This window comes from Vitis riparia, chromosome 5, assembly GCF_004353265.1.
Source record: "Vitis riparia cultivar Riparia Gloire de Montpellier isolate 1030 chromosome 5, EGFV_Vit.rip_1.0, whole genome shotgun sequence".
Lineage (NCBI taxonomy): Eukaryota > Viridiplantae > Streptophyta > Magnoliopsida > Vitales > Vitaceae > Vitis > Vitis riparia.
The window spans coordinates 20,103,983-20,120,843 of NC_048435.1; the positions used below are offsets into that span (position 1 = coordinate 20,103,983).

Sequence of the window (16,861 nt, forward strand, 5' to 3'; positions counted from 1 at the left end):
AAAATGAAGAGTCACACTTAGAGTTTTCTTTCTTATTTTGTTTACCCTTTAAAAAAAATAAAACAAAAATGAGTGGCGACTCCAAGTCTTTTTTCCAAACAATAAAATCATTTTCAAAAATCAAAATCAAGTTTATCATCGAGTGGAAAACGCATGAGCCGAAATACGGGGTGCACAATGAGTTTTTTCATAATTATCATAATCAATATATACTTATATTTTGGATAAATTCAGGACATGTATGTTTTTTGTTTTGGTAAAAACAAACGTCATTTGAAGAAAGTTGTCCTAAACTTTTTGAGTCTTGAAGAATGTTTAACTATTATTGTCGGTCATGCTTTGTTGCTTAAGATATTAGGTTGGATAAGTTTTACTAGTTGGTGGGAGAGTGGTTCCTCCGAAGGTGAAGGCCGTATGATTTTATGCACCTCCAAAGGGCATACTATCCTAGAGGGGTTAGAGATGTTAACAAAATTATAAAAATGGTCGTATGTATGCATTTAGGTAATGCTTTTATAATTAAAAACTCGATCAGTATGAAAGTTTAGGGCTTCTTTTGCTTTCGATTTTTTTTTGCTAATTTAAACCATACGAAGGTTTAAGGCTTCTTGACATCGTTTTTTTAAAAAAGGTTTTTTTTAGAACAGTTCTAAAAAATAATTCTTAATTGTTTTCATAAATAAAATTTTATTTCAAAATTAAAATATGAAAAATAGTTTTCTTAGCATATTTTTCATAAAAGTAACATTCCTAAGACGTTTTAAAATATTCTTCATTTTTAAAAATATCCCTCAAAATATTTTAAAATAATTGAAACCATCTCATTTTTTTTTTATTCAAAAATGCAGTTTTTAAAAAATTTTCAAATCATATTTCATAAATTAAAAAACAATTACCAAACATGGCCTTTAATTTTTATTTTTATTTATTTTAATTAAAAAAATTGTTTTGGGGGGTGAGAAGTGAGCTATCTCCCTCCAAATGTAACTCACCCCCCAAGCCTCCTTTTCACTTCAATTTGTTTGGGCTGCATCTTATTACAAACAATAAGATTTATGGATCAAGCTTGTGTCTATTCAAGTTGGGTTGAGCCCATTGAATATGGAGGCCCAGTTCAACCCAATATCCAAACAACTGTACTATGAGCCTTGTGTTTCACTTCACTAGAGTAAGCTACTAAAGCCTTCCCGGCCGGTGAACTCTCCATCATCTATGCCGACCTTTCCTCTGTAGAACCTTCGCTCTTAATTGCGGTAAGTCTCTCTATTTCAATGGCAATCTCTTCTATGGTTCCGAAATTCTGCTCATTTCTTGTGTTAGGATTTGTAATTTTGGAATCTAAAACCCTAATTTCTCACATACTGGTAGAGATCTGTGTTAATTGGGAATTTTTCTATGGAAATGTTGTAGATTTTGATGGAATTACGTAAAATCCTAGTTTTTAAATTTTTATTTTTTTAATTTATACATGGGTTCTGAGATGTAACTGATGTTGCTGATTTGTTGTTTGAGGAAAAACCATGGGCTTCATATGATTTTTACTTTTTTAGGGCTCTGTTTGGTTCTCAGAAACCGTGAGGGAAGGAAATAATCAGAAGGAAAGGGAAGGAAACGGGGAGCTTTCAAATGCATAGAATTTGTCTTAATTTTTATTAAATTATTTTTCTTCCTATTTTCCATGAGAATCAATCTATAGAAGTTAATTTTCCGTCTATTTTTTTTTTCTTCTTTCTTTGTTGAACAGAGCCTTTTTTATTAGTTAGTGTGAATTTAATTTAAGACCTGAGAAAGCCTCCAATGCTTGGCTTTGTTAGTGTTTGAAAGAAATGAAGCACAATTATGAATATGAATGCTAATAAAAATCAGTTTGGGTTAAAAGCTTGTTGCAGTAAATTAAGCATTCTAATGAAAAAAAAAACAAGGGGGATCATATCCATGATGTCAAAACAACATCTGAAAATTTGTGGGTTTCTCCTTATTGCTTTTAATGTTAAAGAATGGAGTTCAAAATTTTTCATTCAGGAAGTAGATGGGGTGCAAGAAGTAGATGGAGTTGCAAGTTGCATTGCTTCCTATATGATAGAATGATGATTTGGAGACAGGAGAAAGAGACAAATCTAAGTGATTGATCATGGAACATTCTTTTTTTGTTTTAGTTTTGTAAAATATATTATTGAAACAACATTTTTATATAGTTCAATGCTATATCATATTATATTTCAGTTTCAGAATGTAGCTTCTATCCAGTATCTCTTAAGTGGGCAAAACGATTTTTTTTTTTGGTGATATGAAAGAAGTGTTGGGTTTTGTTTCATAGATATTAAGATGGCACATGGACATGATGCCTCTGTATTCTTATTTTAAGTTTTGTATTCCTTAAAACAATATAATGAAAATCTCATATGGAAGCTCAAATTTTCCGGTTGCAAAGTGAAGATACACAGTTTTTTGTTTATTAACACCAGCATGTAAGAAATTTCCTTGCACACAATTTGTTTGTTTATTTACACCAGTATTTAAGAAATTCCTTGATATTGTCTTACATATTGATGAAGACAACAATTTTTATAGATCAAGTAGTTAACAGGAACCTAACTTCTTGATATTTTACTTCTCATGATTTTTTATTTTATTGCATGAATAATATCTATGACAGTTTTCTTTGAATATCACTTTAGAATTTCTATTTGCCCTGCATTCATTCTTATGCTGTCATCTGATATTCTTCAATTTCTTGTAGTTTGTTGGAAGGTGGTCCTCCTTTAACACCATCAAAAGAGCACAGCTGCTACCTTCAAGATGGCCTATGAAATGACTGAGCAAAAAAGTGATTATTGTTTTCAATTCTTAAACACACATAGGCATTCATTTCAATTCTAGTTTACATGCAAGCAAGTTCCTTTGTATGGAAGAAAAACTTTGCTTTTATTTCTGTAGCTTCATCACTTCCTTGTGTAACATTTTTTCCCTCCTTTGCTTAAACTTTTTCTCATAGTAGCATTAAGTTTTTAAACACTTCCTGGTTAGTCATTGTGGATGGCACCAGAGTAATATCGGGAGTTGGAATGGAGCGAAGTCTGTATTTCTATTTGCACTTCTGCAGTTACATAAGTGGATGGATATCATTGTACTTGCAACTGAAAATAACATGAATAGATAATAAAACAATAATAGTGTGGTAATACTTAATTTCTTCCCTCAAAAACAATGCTGATACTGATTTGACTTGCTTGCATGGTAATGGAATGCATAACATTTTGTTGACCTGAGTAATCTCTATATATGAGCCAAATGTTGGTGGTCACAATTGCTAAAAAGTAGGCAATCATGGTATCGATGTGCATAGTACACATATGCTTCTTCACAATTGCACCAAATTTTATGTTCAGTCAATATTTTTTTACTAAAATCAAATAGTATGTCAAGTTAACTACAACAATTTCTCCTGGATGTTCATTTTTTGAAAAGTAATTTCCCTGGTATTTTGGTAACAAATAGAGATTGAAATAAAATTACCCAAATATATGATAATATATCTAATGTCTTCAATTTTGAGTGCTAATAAATTCTCCAGTGGGTGTCTGTTAAAGTTCTGCAAATTTAGTAGTATACCCAATCCAGTTTACTAATTTGTTTTCTGTCAATTACTCTCTTTTTATTGATTCAAAAGTTAGGATCATTTGTAATCTGATGGATATTGATTGATTTTTTCAGGAGTTGGGTTGGGTCTGATTGGTTTTGGCATCTTTTTCACCTTCCTTGGTGTAATTCTTTTCTTTGACAGGGGTTTGCTTGCTTTGGGGAATGTAAGGCCTTTTTTGTAACTTATATTTTCTGACTTGATGTACTGAAAAACCATAATTTCCTAACATTGGTATCCCTGCCATCAGATATTTTGGTTGACAGGGGTAGCCCTTCTAATCGGTTGGCGTTCTACATGGAATCTATTTAGTAACAGAGCAAATTATAAGGTATTAAAAAGTACAATCTTACACTAATTCCTTGGATCTCACTTTTGTTGCTTAGATTTTTTGATATGTTGCTTTATGTATTTTCTATAAAATTCTGCAACAGCCTTTTTCTTCATTACCCATGTAGAATGCGAATGAAGTATTAATACTTAGTAATGTACTGTTTAGTAAAAGGCCCCTAAAATTTGTTTCCATTTCAGTCATTATCATTAGTCATTCTAAACTAATCTCCATTTGTTGTTACCTTACCTGCTTTTGCTCAGGTAGCCAGTGATATTGGGACATGTGGTGAACATAAAACTCTTTTGCCCCAACACCACTCCATTTTTATCTAATAATAATTCAAATGCCTTGTAATATTCCCGGAAAAAGAAAAAGAACTTTATTTATGAGCTACAATCAGTTATTATTAGCAGTATATGTTGGAATTAAAGAGAAAAAGGATAAAGAAGAAATGAATACTGACCTTTATGAGTATTATCAAAAAAGAAGTGATGCAGTTAGAATGTAAATAGATGTTAATATTACTTATCTTCCTTGTTGCAGGGTTCTATCTCTTTTCTTCTTGGGCTTTTTCTCATATTTGTTCGCTGGCCAATAGTTGGTATAATCTTTGAAATATATGGTTATATTGTTCTCTTCGGGTTAGTTTTTGACCTCAGTCCTCAAATAAAACAGAGAAAGGAAGGGAAAATAAACTATAGAAAGGAAAGAGAAGATAAAAGCTCATTCTTTCCTCTGTTTAAGCAGAGTGAATAGAGGGAAAATTGAAAGTGGAAAACGCTGGCCTCAGTAAAGCTTATGTACATTGTACAATAATGCCACGCCCAACTTGCATTATAAGTTTTCCTTCCCAATTCAACTTGTTTGGAGAAAAATTTTGGGTGGGTTTGGAAGGAAACTTTTGAGAAACTTTTTCTTTCATTTTTTCACAAAAATATAAATGAATAAAATAAATAAAATTGAGTTGGGAAAATTTAGAACTTCCCTTTCTCCTTTACCAAACAATCACTAGATAACTTTACTTCTGGACTTGCTAAACTTTTGTTGCCTTTGATGTGTTTCTTGTAGTGGATTTTGGCCTTCTGTCAAGGTGTTTCTCTATCAGATCCCTGTAGTGGGATGGATTCTACGGTTCTTTTGATCTGGTGAGTTGTGTTGGTGCTGTTTCTATGTTCAAGATGCTTTTAAGGCCTCAAAACCTGTTTTCTGTTGAGGCTTTGTTCTTCTCAACAAAAATCTAGCAGGTTCATAGAGAACTAATGTTTAACTGGTTATACTTCAGTAGTTACTTCATTAATCAACCTAAACTCAAGCTTACTTAGTGGCAGCTAAAACTTGTCTTTTAGGAAAATCTATTATAATTATTGCTCTATAACCTGGAACAAATGTTAATTGAAAGTTTGGGAGGAATACTGTCCAGTGAAAAAGCACAAATATTTCTTGAAATTACAGTTCAAAGCCTTTTTTTGTACTGTATCTTTTTTTTATTCCCTCTCTAGAAAATGATCATATTGCAGTAAACAGAGCCTTCACTTTCTTTTTTCTTGCTTTTGGTTGTCAATTGAAAATAAGTTGTTGGGAAAAGGTATTAGAGAAGGTTGGTTAGAGAAACAAGCAGATCAAATGGCACATGTACATTTTACATTGTCTGTCATCTCCTTCTAGTGAAGAAGATTTTGAAAAATATTTGAAGCAAAAAGAACCCCCACAATGGAACATATGGCATCATCTTGCCTGCTAAAGCCTAGTTGGTCTCTTTGCTGCTTTAGGAATCATTTCCTGCTGAAAATTTGCTTCCATTTATATGCCAAAATTTTGATCTTGTTTCAAATTGTCAACATTTTTTTGGGGAGCATCTCTTCAGAAATCAGTCAAAAGTTGTTTTTGTATCCTTAGATTGTGCTCTTAAATGAATATATCATGCCTTCCAGCTATAAAAGCACCAGGGTAACATGGGAACCACAGCACCTTATTTGTTACCTGTTGCAATAGGTCCTTGTTGTCCCCTTGCTACATAAATAAAAGAGATCCCCTTTGTTGTATTTTCTTCTGAAAGATGCAAGGTCTCATTATATTACATTTCACAAATCACAGTTAGCCAATTAGCTAAGTACTTATGCTATCTTCTGACTGTTGCAGCTTCTTGATCACATCTGGAGGAGCATTGGTTGAATGGTTGAGGCTCTCTGATGTCTGTTCATGAACTGTTGGAATTTCTGTAGTTGTTGTGGTTGTCTTCTATTTTCAGCAGCTTGACATGATCCTAAAACAGCAGGGAAGCTTCATAGCAATCAAGAATCTGTTATCCTGGCAAGAAGTAAAAGGCAAAGCATCTGCAAAGGGTGCAAAACACAGTAATCGTAAGAAGCAACTTTCCTTTTCCTTTAAAAGTTCAACACTCACAAATACTTCTGTAACATAGGTTCTTAAGCTTTTCTGTTAATGCAGCATAATTTGAGCGCAATGGGTTATCGAAGAACTAACAAAATTCTATCCCATTTCTTCATAGCTTTTCACCATCAATTCTGTATTATATTTTAGATTCTTTATTGATTGCTGAAGGAAAACCACCCTTGTAAGCCTTTTAAAAGATCAAATGGAAATGGGAAAAGTATATCACCCTTTGAAGAAAAAGAGTATTATTAGTAGTTGCAGTTTCCATTCATCATGTGATTGATCTCACTAGAAGAAAAAAAGTGGAGAATGGTTCCTAACTTCCTAATACTTACTAAGCCAGGTGGGGCCAGGTGGGGTCAGGTGGGGGAATGCTTCCCCGCTCCTTCATCCCCGTCCCATTCCTTATCTTAAATTAGGCAGGTCGAGAATAAGATATGCTCGTGAGGGGGGGATAGGATTCCCATCCCATCCTCTTCATTTCTGCTCACAGTTCTGCATATGTTCATCCAACATGTGGAAAGACTGGAAATAAAGATTGTGGAGGAGGAAAGAAAGAAATGACAACTGTGGAGGCCATATTCCTTATTTTATAGCAAAAATAGAAATAATATTATCTATTTATTTAAAATACCTTTAAAAATGAGAAACTATAACGGTAATAATGATTAAAATAATTAATGAAGCCTTCATGAAAAGAGTTTTGAATGTGAAAAGAGGCATAAATATTATAGGGACAATTGTGTTTTCAACCCATATAGTCTTGATAATTAAGGTAAGGTTCTTCAATCACTCATAATTGATTATAAGGATATGAGATAGTAATTGACAAAAAAACTTATTTAACTCATTTTTGTCTTTATTCTACACTTTTCATGCCACCATTCTTTCTTATTTTTGGATTTTTTATTATTATTTTTAACTATTTTATAAATAATTGAAAAATCAACATTATTTTTTATTTTTAAATTATAAATAAACAAAAATTATATTAATGATTCAAAGACTATTTTGGAAAATACTTTCTAAAAAAATATTAATTTAAATGAATAAAAATTATATTTTACATTTATTTTTATCTTTTATATTTTAGAAGTAAATAATTTAATGATTAAAATACTATTTAAAATAAATATATTCACTATTTTAATTTTTTTTAATACTAAAAAGCATTTTAAAGTTTTCTTTTTTTACTATTATAAAATAAAAGGTTTAATTTTTTTTAATTTTCTTTCTTCCTTATTTTAATAACTTTTTGAACATGACTTTTAGTAATAAGTTATATGAAATGTTATAAATTTGTTTATTAAAGATTTTTTTTAATGATTTGAATTAATTGAAAATTTATTAAAATAAGAAAAAGAAAAAGAAAAAGAAAGAAAGAGGATAGATGAAGAGTTTTTATTTTAAGTACTCAATTAAAATGTTTTCATATGACCTAACTTTAGAAGTGAATTATATCAATACATAGTAGAGATTGAATTTTTCTTATATAAAAGGGTTGAAATGTATATTTACTTATTTAGATGAAAACAAGTAGTTAAAAATTATATAGATTATATTTGAGTTTGGTTTTAAAATATTTTTCTAGTTTTTATTTTTTATTTTTAAAAATATTTTTTATTTTTTATATTGTCTCTTTTTGAAAATATGTTTAATTAAAAAATAAAAACTATTTTTTTTAAATGAAAATTGAAGACCTTGTTTCGTACTATTTTTTTATATGAAAATAAAAAATAAATAAATTTTATTTATTCATTTATTGCGCCACTATACAATTGTATTACACTAACTATACAAGAAAAATATATTAATTGTACAAAGATGTATAAGGTTACCCTTTGTGAAATATTATAATCGATTATGAGTCATTCATTTATTTTTCTTATCACTCACGAATTGTACACATATGTCATGCACTTTATTTAATTCTAGTATGAAAATTCCAATATTTTCCCCAATAATAATATCTGGAGAAAAAATTTTTTGACCTTAAATCATCTACCATCTTTTCAACTAAATCATTGAAAATATGGTTAAACACTTCTACATGGGCATATAACTTAGGAGAGATATAAAATTTGTGTTATTGTATAAGAGTATTACACTAACTCTACAAGGGAAATGTACTAATTGTACAAAGGTGCACAAGATTACCTTTTGTGAATGATTTTAATTGATTCTAAACTACTTTTTTATTTTCCTTGCCACCTAAGGATTGTACACCTATGTCATATACTTTATTTAACTTTCACATGAAAATTCCAATATTTTTCCCAATAATGATATTTTGGGAAAAAAAAATTAACCCTAAGTCATCCACCATTTTCTCAACTAAACCATTGAAAATATGATTAATACACCTACATAGATATATAACTTAGGCTATATGAAATTTGTGTCATTGTACAAGGGTATTATACTAATTGTACAAGAGAAATGTGCTAAGTGTATAAGGATGTACAAGACTTCTATTAGGTTTTATATGATTTTTAAACAACTTGAGTTTGATATTAAGACGATTATTGATAGTTTTTTTTTTCTTTTTTTTTACCAAACTATGTCATTAAGACATTCCCTACAAAAATTAACACATAGGAAATAAAATTAAAATCAATCATGTTTGAATTGTTCATTATAAGTAAACTAAATGAAATATATATATATATATATATATATATATATATATATATTTTACTATTTTACCTTTATAAATATAATTTCATTGTTATCAATAGAGATTAAAAAAAAATCATATTTAAAAATGGAATTAAAAATAAACAAAATTATTTTTATAACATTTTTATTTTTTAAATCATTAATTTAAATTATGAAATTAGTTTTAAAATTAAAAATATTTGTTGTAATTATAGTTTTAAAGATTTCATGATTTTTATCTTATTACTTTGAAAAATTTGCTTTAATAAGAAAGTATTTATTTTAATGGTTTTAAATATTTAAATCTTTATTAAAAAATATTTAGGATTAGTGTGGAAAGCAATTAGGTAATTTTGGAATGGAGAAAATTTGAATATTTTTGAAGACTTTAATTCGACTAATTACCCTATTTACACTTTCAAAATTACTGGAATGTTGGTAAATTAGTCTTAGAAATATTGTCTTCTTGATTAATATTATATATATATATATATATATATATATATATATATATATATATATATATATATATATATATATATGCATGTGAGTGTTTACATTATTTTCGAAAAAATAATAAACACCATGTGTCTAATTTGCAAGTTAGAAAAAAAAAGTTAATAATATTTCATGAGGTATTTAGAAAGTATTTATTATATGTTCTATAAATTTGAAAAAATATAATATCTGATGATATCTAATTTACAATTTAGAGTAAACAAATAATACTAATATTTTATGAGGCGTTTAAAAATTATTTAATATATATGAGAAATAATATAAGTTTGAAATAAAGAATGATATTTATTATATATTATGTAAGTTTGAAAAAAAAAATATTTGATGAGGTATTTAAAAGTTATTCACTTCAAAAATACATTTGATAATAATAATTTTTAACCATCTTTTATATTTGAAGAAAAAAAATGATTCAAGTTGATTCCACTATTAAATAGGTGGGAGAAGGGCAAAAGAGTCAAAGGGAGAATAAAAAGGTGAGGTGATTGGTTAGTTTTTTAAATTTAATAGTCAAGGGTATTTTAAAGACAATATCATTCCTCTCAATTTCTACTCTTTAATTGAGTTTTGAGTTTAATTATGAGCGATAGGAGGATCTTACCTCAACTACCCAACCTAACTGGATTGAAAACACAATTCTCTCTAAATTTTATATTATATGTATTCATTCATCCTTAGTTTGGGTTTATTTAATTTTCTTTGGCACTAATAAAACATTCATTTATTCAACATTCATTAATATTTCTACTCATTGCACCCATCATCCCAAGATACAAACCGTTACTTCCAAACCCAAAATATCATCCGAGAAGGAAAAAGAAAAAGAAAAATGATAATAATATTAATAACAAGAATGAATGAGATGGGCAACTCAAGTTTGAGGGAGCGGCTGAGAGTGTATTAAATCCCATTAATGGGGGAAGCTTAAAGACAGATGGGGTATTCCCAATTTGATGATCTGAGGACTGAAAAGTAGAGGGTGTGAAGAGAGGTTAGTGAAATAAAGTATATGTATAGAGGGAGGTTTAGGTGCATGGTGGGTTAGGTGGAGAGGGTGGGTCGTTACACGTATTTTGGGTATGAAAGATGGAGAAGTGAAATACGAGGTCATTTTTTTGTGGGTGTTTGAATTCTTAATTGGGAGAGGAAAAGGTGTGTCGGTATAGAGCAGTAAGCAAACATTTAAAATGGCCATTAAATAGGGTTCATGCCCCAACAACCAAGTGTGAGGCGCTCCCAATTTATTGTTGTTGTTGGCACTGGTGAAGTCCTCTAAACCCTACATTTATTCTCTCTCTCTCTCTCTCTCTCTCTCTCTCTCTCCCTACTGTCTATTGCATGGATGAGTCTTAATTATTAAGTGGTGAGTCCTTTGACCCTGACTCTCATTTGGTCTTGTTTACATGATTTATCCACAATTTTTAAATTTTCAAAATTCAAATTGGCTTTGTGGGTTCTAGTTTACATAATGGAATACAAAATCTTAATTTTTGTTAGGGTTTAGCTATTCTCTCTTTATCCCTTAAAAAGAGAAAAATTATCTTAGAAAAAATAAAATAAAAGAAAGAGAGGTTGCCCATTTTAGGTTTATATTGATTTAATTAATTTTTAAAAAATGTCACTCTCCCTCAATAAAAAGAGTTTATTGTATATGGGTCTGTTTTGACAATTATTTTCAAAAATAATTTTTTTAAAATAAAAAAACAAAAAATATATTTAATAATAAAAAACTATTTTTTATTTTTTAATCTTAAAAATAGAAAACAAAGTGTTTTTTAAGAACATTTTTTAATTGTTTTCTATTGTTGTCATTTGTTTTTTAAGGGATGTTTTAAAAAATAATTATACAAATATATAAAATAATTAAAAATAAAACACTAAATATAAATTTATTTTTAAAAATATTAAAATTAGGTTAAAAATATTTTAAATTTCTAAACACACTTTTATTTTATAAAACATTAAAAAATAATTTTCAAAAATTATTCTAAAAACCGTTTTTCAGAATTATTTTAAAAAACAATTATTTTTATTATTGAGGTCATAAATTAAGAAGGATATATATAGGAGGAGGCAACCCCCTCTTTTATTATAGTTGAATAAATCTAGTAAGTAGGAAACATTAGAGTGGGTTGAATTTATTGAGAACCTAAAAAACCGTGAACCCCATGTAAGCAAAGGGCCAATAAGTTATGTGTACGTAATAACCTCTTATGAGAATATGCAATTGCAGTCTTCTGCTTTCACATTTACTGCAAATTGGGGTTTCGATGAAGCCATTCAATGCGTCTACCCACACCAATGAATTGCAAGATTTTGTGGTGATCATAAGTTGTTGCAACCAAAGTTCATCCGGAAAGTACTCCCTCACTTCAATCTTTCTTGACAGGAGGTTGCGAAAAAAAAAAAAATTATGAATTCATAGACAAATTTTGAATGGTTTTTAATCGGTAATGTTTTGACACATGGGGTGACGCATGAACTATGTAACGATAGGGTTCTTGTTGGTCATAGTACAAAGTATATAAGGCTTGAATTGAATCTTGTGTTTATGAGATGGTACCATCTCATGTATATCATGAATTGCATTACAAACGATTTGAATAAATTTTTTGCCTTTTTTTTTGGAAAAGAAATTGTTTTCAACGGTCTTCTAAGACATAATGAGATGGTCAAGAAATCCATTTAAGATTGTAGTAAAAGAGGTAGTTGGATGAACATAAAATTACACGTATAGAAAAACATGATATCATATATATCAGATAAGAAAAAAAGGTTCTTGAGACTATATATGAATTGACTTTTCTTAGTCATATAGACACGTTTTGTAGTTGTAAGCGTTCCTTAGAGTCAAAGTGAACAATATTTATATGATTGGAAACGGGTTATTATAAAAAACGATAGGCAATGATGATTATAGGAATGTTATTTTAAAATGGGACAAATAGATAAATTTAAGTATACATATATATGTTTAATAGCTGATACAATGGTAGGTTCTTGCTTTCAGTGCAAGTAGAAGTTGAAATGAAGAAATTTTAGTGATATTGAATTCTCATGGGACCTGAACTAATTGATCATATATGCGTATGCAATTTAAACTTGAGCTGGTGCTGGTCAATTACTGTTGTATGAAGACTTTGGTGAGAGGCCAGATTCATCACACCTAGATGGGTTCCAGTATTAAATATACACTCGCCTTTCACATGCATTTTCATTTATACTCCTATACTATGGTCTTGCTACTTGCTTTTGTCTCTGACTTTGAATTCATTTTCATCCACTCCCATTGCCTTAATTTCCACCCTCTAATTTTTTTGATGTGTCTTTATGACTGAGAAATGAAGGAGCGGTTTCAAGACTCAGTATGTTATGCAGTGTAACAGCAATATTTGAGTAGTCCCCACCTGAGTTCCAATATTGGATTTGTTTCATCACTACTGTTCTGATCTCTCTTTTCCCATTGCCACAAGTCTAAACAGTTAGTTGAGAAGCACAAATTGGCTATAACACCAAACCCTATATGCACATTTCACTGATCATCATGAGGTGGCTGCCTCATAGTTGGTGCTCCCCGTATGCATAGCAGCACGCAAACCAAGAATTACACGAGAAAACGACTGGATTTTACTGGCTTTCACCATTTCTTGGTGGAGTACTCATGAAGGCAGCTGCAGTGGAATTAAATCTATGGTGTAAGGAGAAAATGAAGCTAGCTGGTGATATATATGATGTGTTGCATTGCATGCATTATGAATTAATACTCATCAGTTCTAAAAGGGCCAGCAGCAGTGTAACCACATCATTGATTACTATTTCTAACCACCAAACCTCAAATGTGTTGTGGCCCTGAATTGTGTTAGGCCCCGGAAATGGTTGACCCACCAATGGTAGGGCTAGTGTGCTTAGTTGACATGATTTCTTTATCTCTATATATGTTTTTGTGACATTCTTAAATCATCAAAAGGTTGTTTGGGAAGTGAGTAATGAAGGTGGTGTTGTTTTTTTTTTTTTTTTTTTTTTTGAGGATTTTAACTTAGAATGGTGTTGAGATTTAAGTTGGAATTTAATTTGGTGTTAGAGTGTGGGTTTTAAATGTTGTAGTGAGTAGGATTTTGAAGCATTTAAGTGATCTCTACTTGCCACCTTTAATGCTTGGCCTGCCCTCCTTTTAATAGGTTTGATGAAGGCAATTTAAGAACCCCTCTTAAGTAGACAAGCCCTTGCTGCATGACTCTTGCAATCCAAAGAAGGAGAATTTTGGTGTCCTAAACTAGGCCATCTCTCTGTTCCCTCAGTTTCCTCACTTGGGTTTCTCTTCTCTTCTTCTTTCTCAATTGCCTTCTCTTGCTATTTGCTGCTTGATCTTCCCAAATATCGACACAATTGCTTGGAGATCGACGGATAGGATGATGAAGGAGTTCATGCAACAAGAGATTGATCACATGAAGGAAGAGAATTCGGAGAAGAGCCAGCAGTTTTGGAGGATAATGGAATTCCCTGAGCTCTCTTTGGCTCCATCCCCTCGTCACGTGGTTGACAAAAGCACCAATAGCTCATCTTCCGAATCGGAAACCAATTACCCTTCTAAAAAGAGGAAGTTTTCAGATCATCTGTTCGATAGGAGTGACCCCATGATTCAAACTAGTGTTGATCTTCAACTCAAAGACCCCTTGCCATTGGATTGGGAGCAATGCCTTGATCTTGAAGTACTACTCTTTTCTCCTCTCTCCTCTCTCATTTTTTCTTACGGAAGCTCTCATTAATTACAAAGCATTTCTATAGTAGTGAAGAATCTGTATAGTGTTTTACATATCAGTTTGCATCATAATTACAAAGAGTTTTATAAAGCATCTATGAAGTCAAGTACATTATTTTGATTCTTGGATGTCATATATGTATATTCCTGTTGGTGCAGTCAGGGAGAATGTATTATCTCAACAGAAAGACCTTGAGAAAGAGCTGGAACTGCCCAAAGGATCATAATCAGCAGAAGCTAGACCTTGAGCTCAACATCTCAACACTCTCAAATTGTCCTGAAAAATGCAGCAGCTTTGACTCCCAAAGGCTTCAAGATCACTCCAAGAAGCACCAACACTGCTCCTCAAGCAGCAACATGGTGGCTTTGGCATGCTTGAATTGCCATCTCTTAGTCATACTCTCCAAGTCCTCCCCATCTTGCCCCAACTGCAAGTATGTCCACTCCCTCCCTACCCAACAAATCCCAACCTCAAAAGCCCCTCCCATCAAGTCCTTGGACACCCTAAGCCTCTTGAATTAGTCATCATCCTCAACCAGAAAACAAATATAGAAAAACCCTCAAAAAAAAAGAAAAAAAAGAAAAGAGAGAAAAAGAAAAAAGACCTCTGGAGGCATATGGGATCAAGCCAATCCTTTGATGTCCCTATCTTATGTTTGTTTTCAATGATGATGTATCTAAATGATCAGTAAATATAATTTATGCAAAGCTTTCCCCCTTCAATTTACTTGTCTTCTGATCATATCTACAACTTTGGATGGAATTCATCTATACATACCGAAAAATGACTGAACATACATGGATGTGTGGATCATATATATGGGAGTACTAAAAGTGAACTGAAATTCAGATAGATTATGCATGACTAGTATATTTACAAAGCTAGCTCATCCTGGCTTGCATGCTCAATGGTATAGTTTTGGGGTCTGAAGGAGCGGTACAGTTGCTTAATGATGGGACTGAAGCTCATATTTTTCACAGATTTTGGATCTACGGTCACCTTTTCAAGACAAAATCAATGCGAGGGAAACTTGGCTGACATTAGCATAGAGTTTGTTCAGTTTCCAATGCAGAAGTTGTGTAGGTGCTACCCATGGCTGAAGTGTCTCCAACTCATTGGGTCAGCTTTGGGATCTGTGTGATTTGGATATTATGTTTGCAAGAATTATATCTCCATTCCCTCCTTGGATCTTGCATTTTTCAAAGTCAATTTCAACCCCATGAGATCTTAAAATGCTGCACTAAAATACTAAATTATAATGTACAACAATCATTTATATGCTTTCATCCTTATCTCGATTCAATCCCTATATTTTTTTGTATGCTTAACATCAACACATTTATATATATATATATATATATACCATAAATTTTTATTAAAAAAAAAATTACCATACAAGGGTCTAGGAGAAATTTGAGCATAATTTTCACATTAACATTGTTGGAAAGCATTCCAAATTTTTAATTAGTAAAAAATTCATTTTTTAAAGAATATTATATAAAATATTTTTTAAATTGATTTGTTATTATAATATTAATATTTTTTATAAACTAATGAAAATTACTAGAAATATCTCCATAAATATTTTATATCACTAGAGGAAAAGGTTATGGGATGAAAAACACTTGTAAATACTATATATAATAGATAGGGATGTGAAAAAAAAAAAATAGGAGACACTCAATGGAGTAAGAGGTTCTTGATTTAGGGTGTTAATACAAAAAGTAGGAGAATATGAAATGTTTTGAGAACCTAATAATTTTTACACTTTGACATCACCTTCAACTCATATATTAAATTGAATATTTAATATTTAACCACAAAAGTGAGTAACTTGCACATCAAGGTGATCCCTAGTGTCATACCAACTTCCCTTCATCTCATCCCTAAATTAAAATATTTTGAAGGGTTGGAGGAATTGGTGGTTGAACCAACAAACATAGAGACATTGGCTATATTGCATTGTCATGTCTCATAAGCTAAAAAGTACATTTTGGTAGTTAGCCGTCTTTCTTCATATTTGAATTTTTTTTAATTCATGTTTTAAAGTTTCATTTTTAAAAATCTTATGTTCGATGTCTTTAAATGATCAATCTATTTCTAAAATTTCACATTTTGCTATCATAGTAGAAACATTGCTAATTATAAATTTGATTTCAAGAAAAAAAAAATATCACTAGAATCCCATATCATGATTCAATTAATTTGAGCAACTAAAAATTATCTTTTTGGTGTAAGAATAATTTCTCTATACAAAAAAGATGAAAAACAATAAATGAGATGATAAATATATATATATGAATGATTATAAAAACCTAATTGTAATAAAAACTAAACTCCTATTAGAATAAAGATTCCAAATCCTAAAAAGAAGTAAACTCAAATATTAATAATTTTAATATACTAAGAAAATATAGTTTTGATTTAATTAGGATTTCCACGTTATCTCCCTTAAATCAAGCTCTTTAAATTTCATCATATATATTCTTTTCTTTAATTTGAGTAATGTTTTCCCTTGATTAACTTTGTAAAAATGTTTGCAACTTAATTTTCAAG

At 30.5% G+C, this 16,861-nt stretch overlaps 2 protein-coding genes across 4 annotated transcripts; both read left to right on the top strand.

Moving 5' to 3' along the window:
* The first annotated feature begins 1,150 nt into the window (after window positions 1-1,150).
* LOC117913901 (vesicle transport protein GOT1) lies at window positions 1,151-6,608 on the top strand. Of its 3 annotated transcripts, XR_004651181.1 has the most exons (8): window positions 1,151-1,253; window positions 2,741-2,827; window positions 3,715-3,806; window positions 3,891-3,971; window positions 4,518-4,615; window positions 5,043-5,119; window positions 6,114-6,334; window positions 6,423-6,608. XR_004651181.1 is itself a non-coding variant. In XM_034829010.1 (7 exons), exons 2-6 carry the CDS (start codon window positions 2,800-2,802, stop codon window positions 5,113-5,115), a joined length of 372 nt encoding a protein of 123 aa, XP_034684901.1. In that variant the 5' UTR covers window positions 1,151-1,253; window positions 2,741-2,799; the 3' UTR covers window positions 5,116-5,119; window positions 6,114-6,608. The 3 variants fall into 3 exon arrangements, 2 of the variants coding, with proteins under 2 accessions (XP_034684901.1, XP_034684902.1); XM_034829010.1 differs by having other exon boundaries at window positions 6,114-6,608; XM_034829011.1 differs by lacking the exons at window positions 6,114-6,334; window positions 6,423-6,608 and having other exon boundaries at window positions 4,518-4,575.
* Window positions 6,609-13,766: 7,158 nt separating this feature from the next.
* On the top strand, window positions 13,767-15,483 carry LOC117914827. Its single transcript, XM_034830313.1, has 2 exons — window positions 13,767-14,254; window positions 14,464-15,483. The coding sequence occupies exons 1-2, from the start codon at window positions 13,955-13,957 to the stop codon at window positions 14,824-14,826; spliced, it is 663 nt and encodes a 220-aa protein (XP_034686204.1). The 5' UTR covers window positions 13,767-13,954; the 3' UTR covers window positions 14,827-15,483.
* The last annotated feature ends 1,378 nt before the right edge of the window (window positions 15,484-16,861 follow it).

Excerpts from the sequence above, each read along its gene's own strand:
- LOC117913901 (XM_034829010.1), top strand. The coding sequence starts at position 2,800 with ATGGCCTATGAAATGACTGAGCAAAAAA. Across the intron at positions 3,972-4,517 it reads GTAACAGAGCAAATTATAAG|GGTTCTATCTCTTTTCTTCT; the intron begins GTATTAAAAAGT and ends TCCTTGTTGCAG. Across the intron at positions 4,616-5,042 it reads GGTTATATTGTTCTCTTCGG|TGGATTTTGGCCTTCTGTCA; the intron begins GTTAGTTTTTGA and ends TGTTTCTTGTAG.
- LOC117914827 (XM_034830313.1), top strand. The coding sequence starts at position 13,955 with ATGATGAAGGAGTTCATGCAACAAGAGATTGATCACATGAAGGAAGAG. Across the intron at positions 14,255-14,463 it reads AGCAATGCCTTGATCTTGAA|TCAGGGAGAATGTATTATCT; the intron begins GTACTACTCTTT and ends CTGTTGGTGCAG.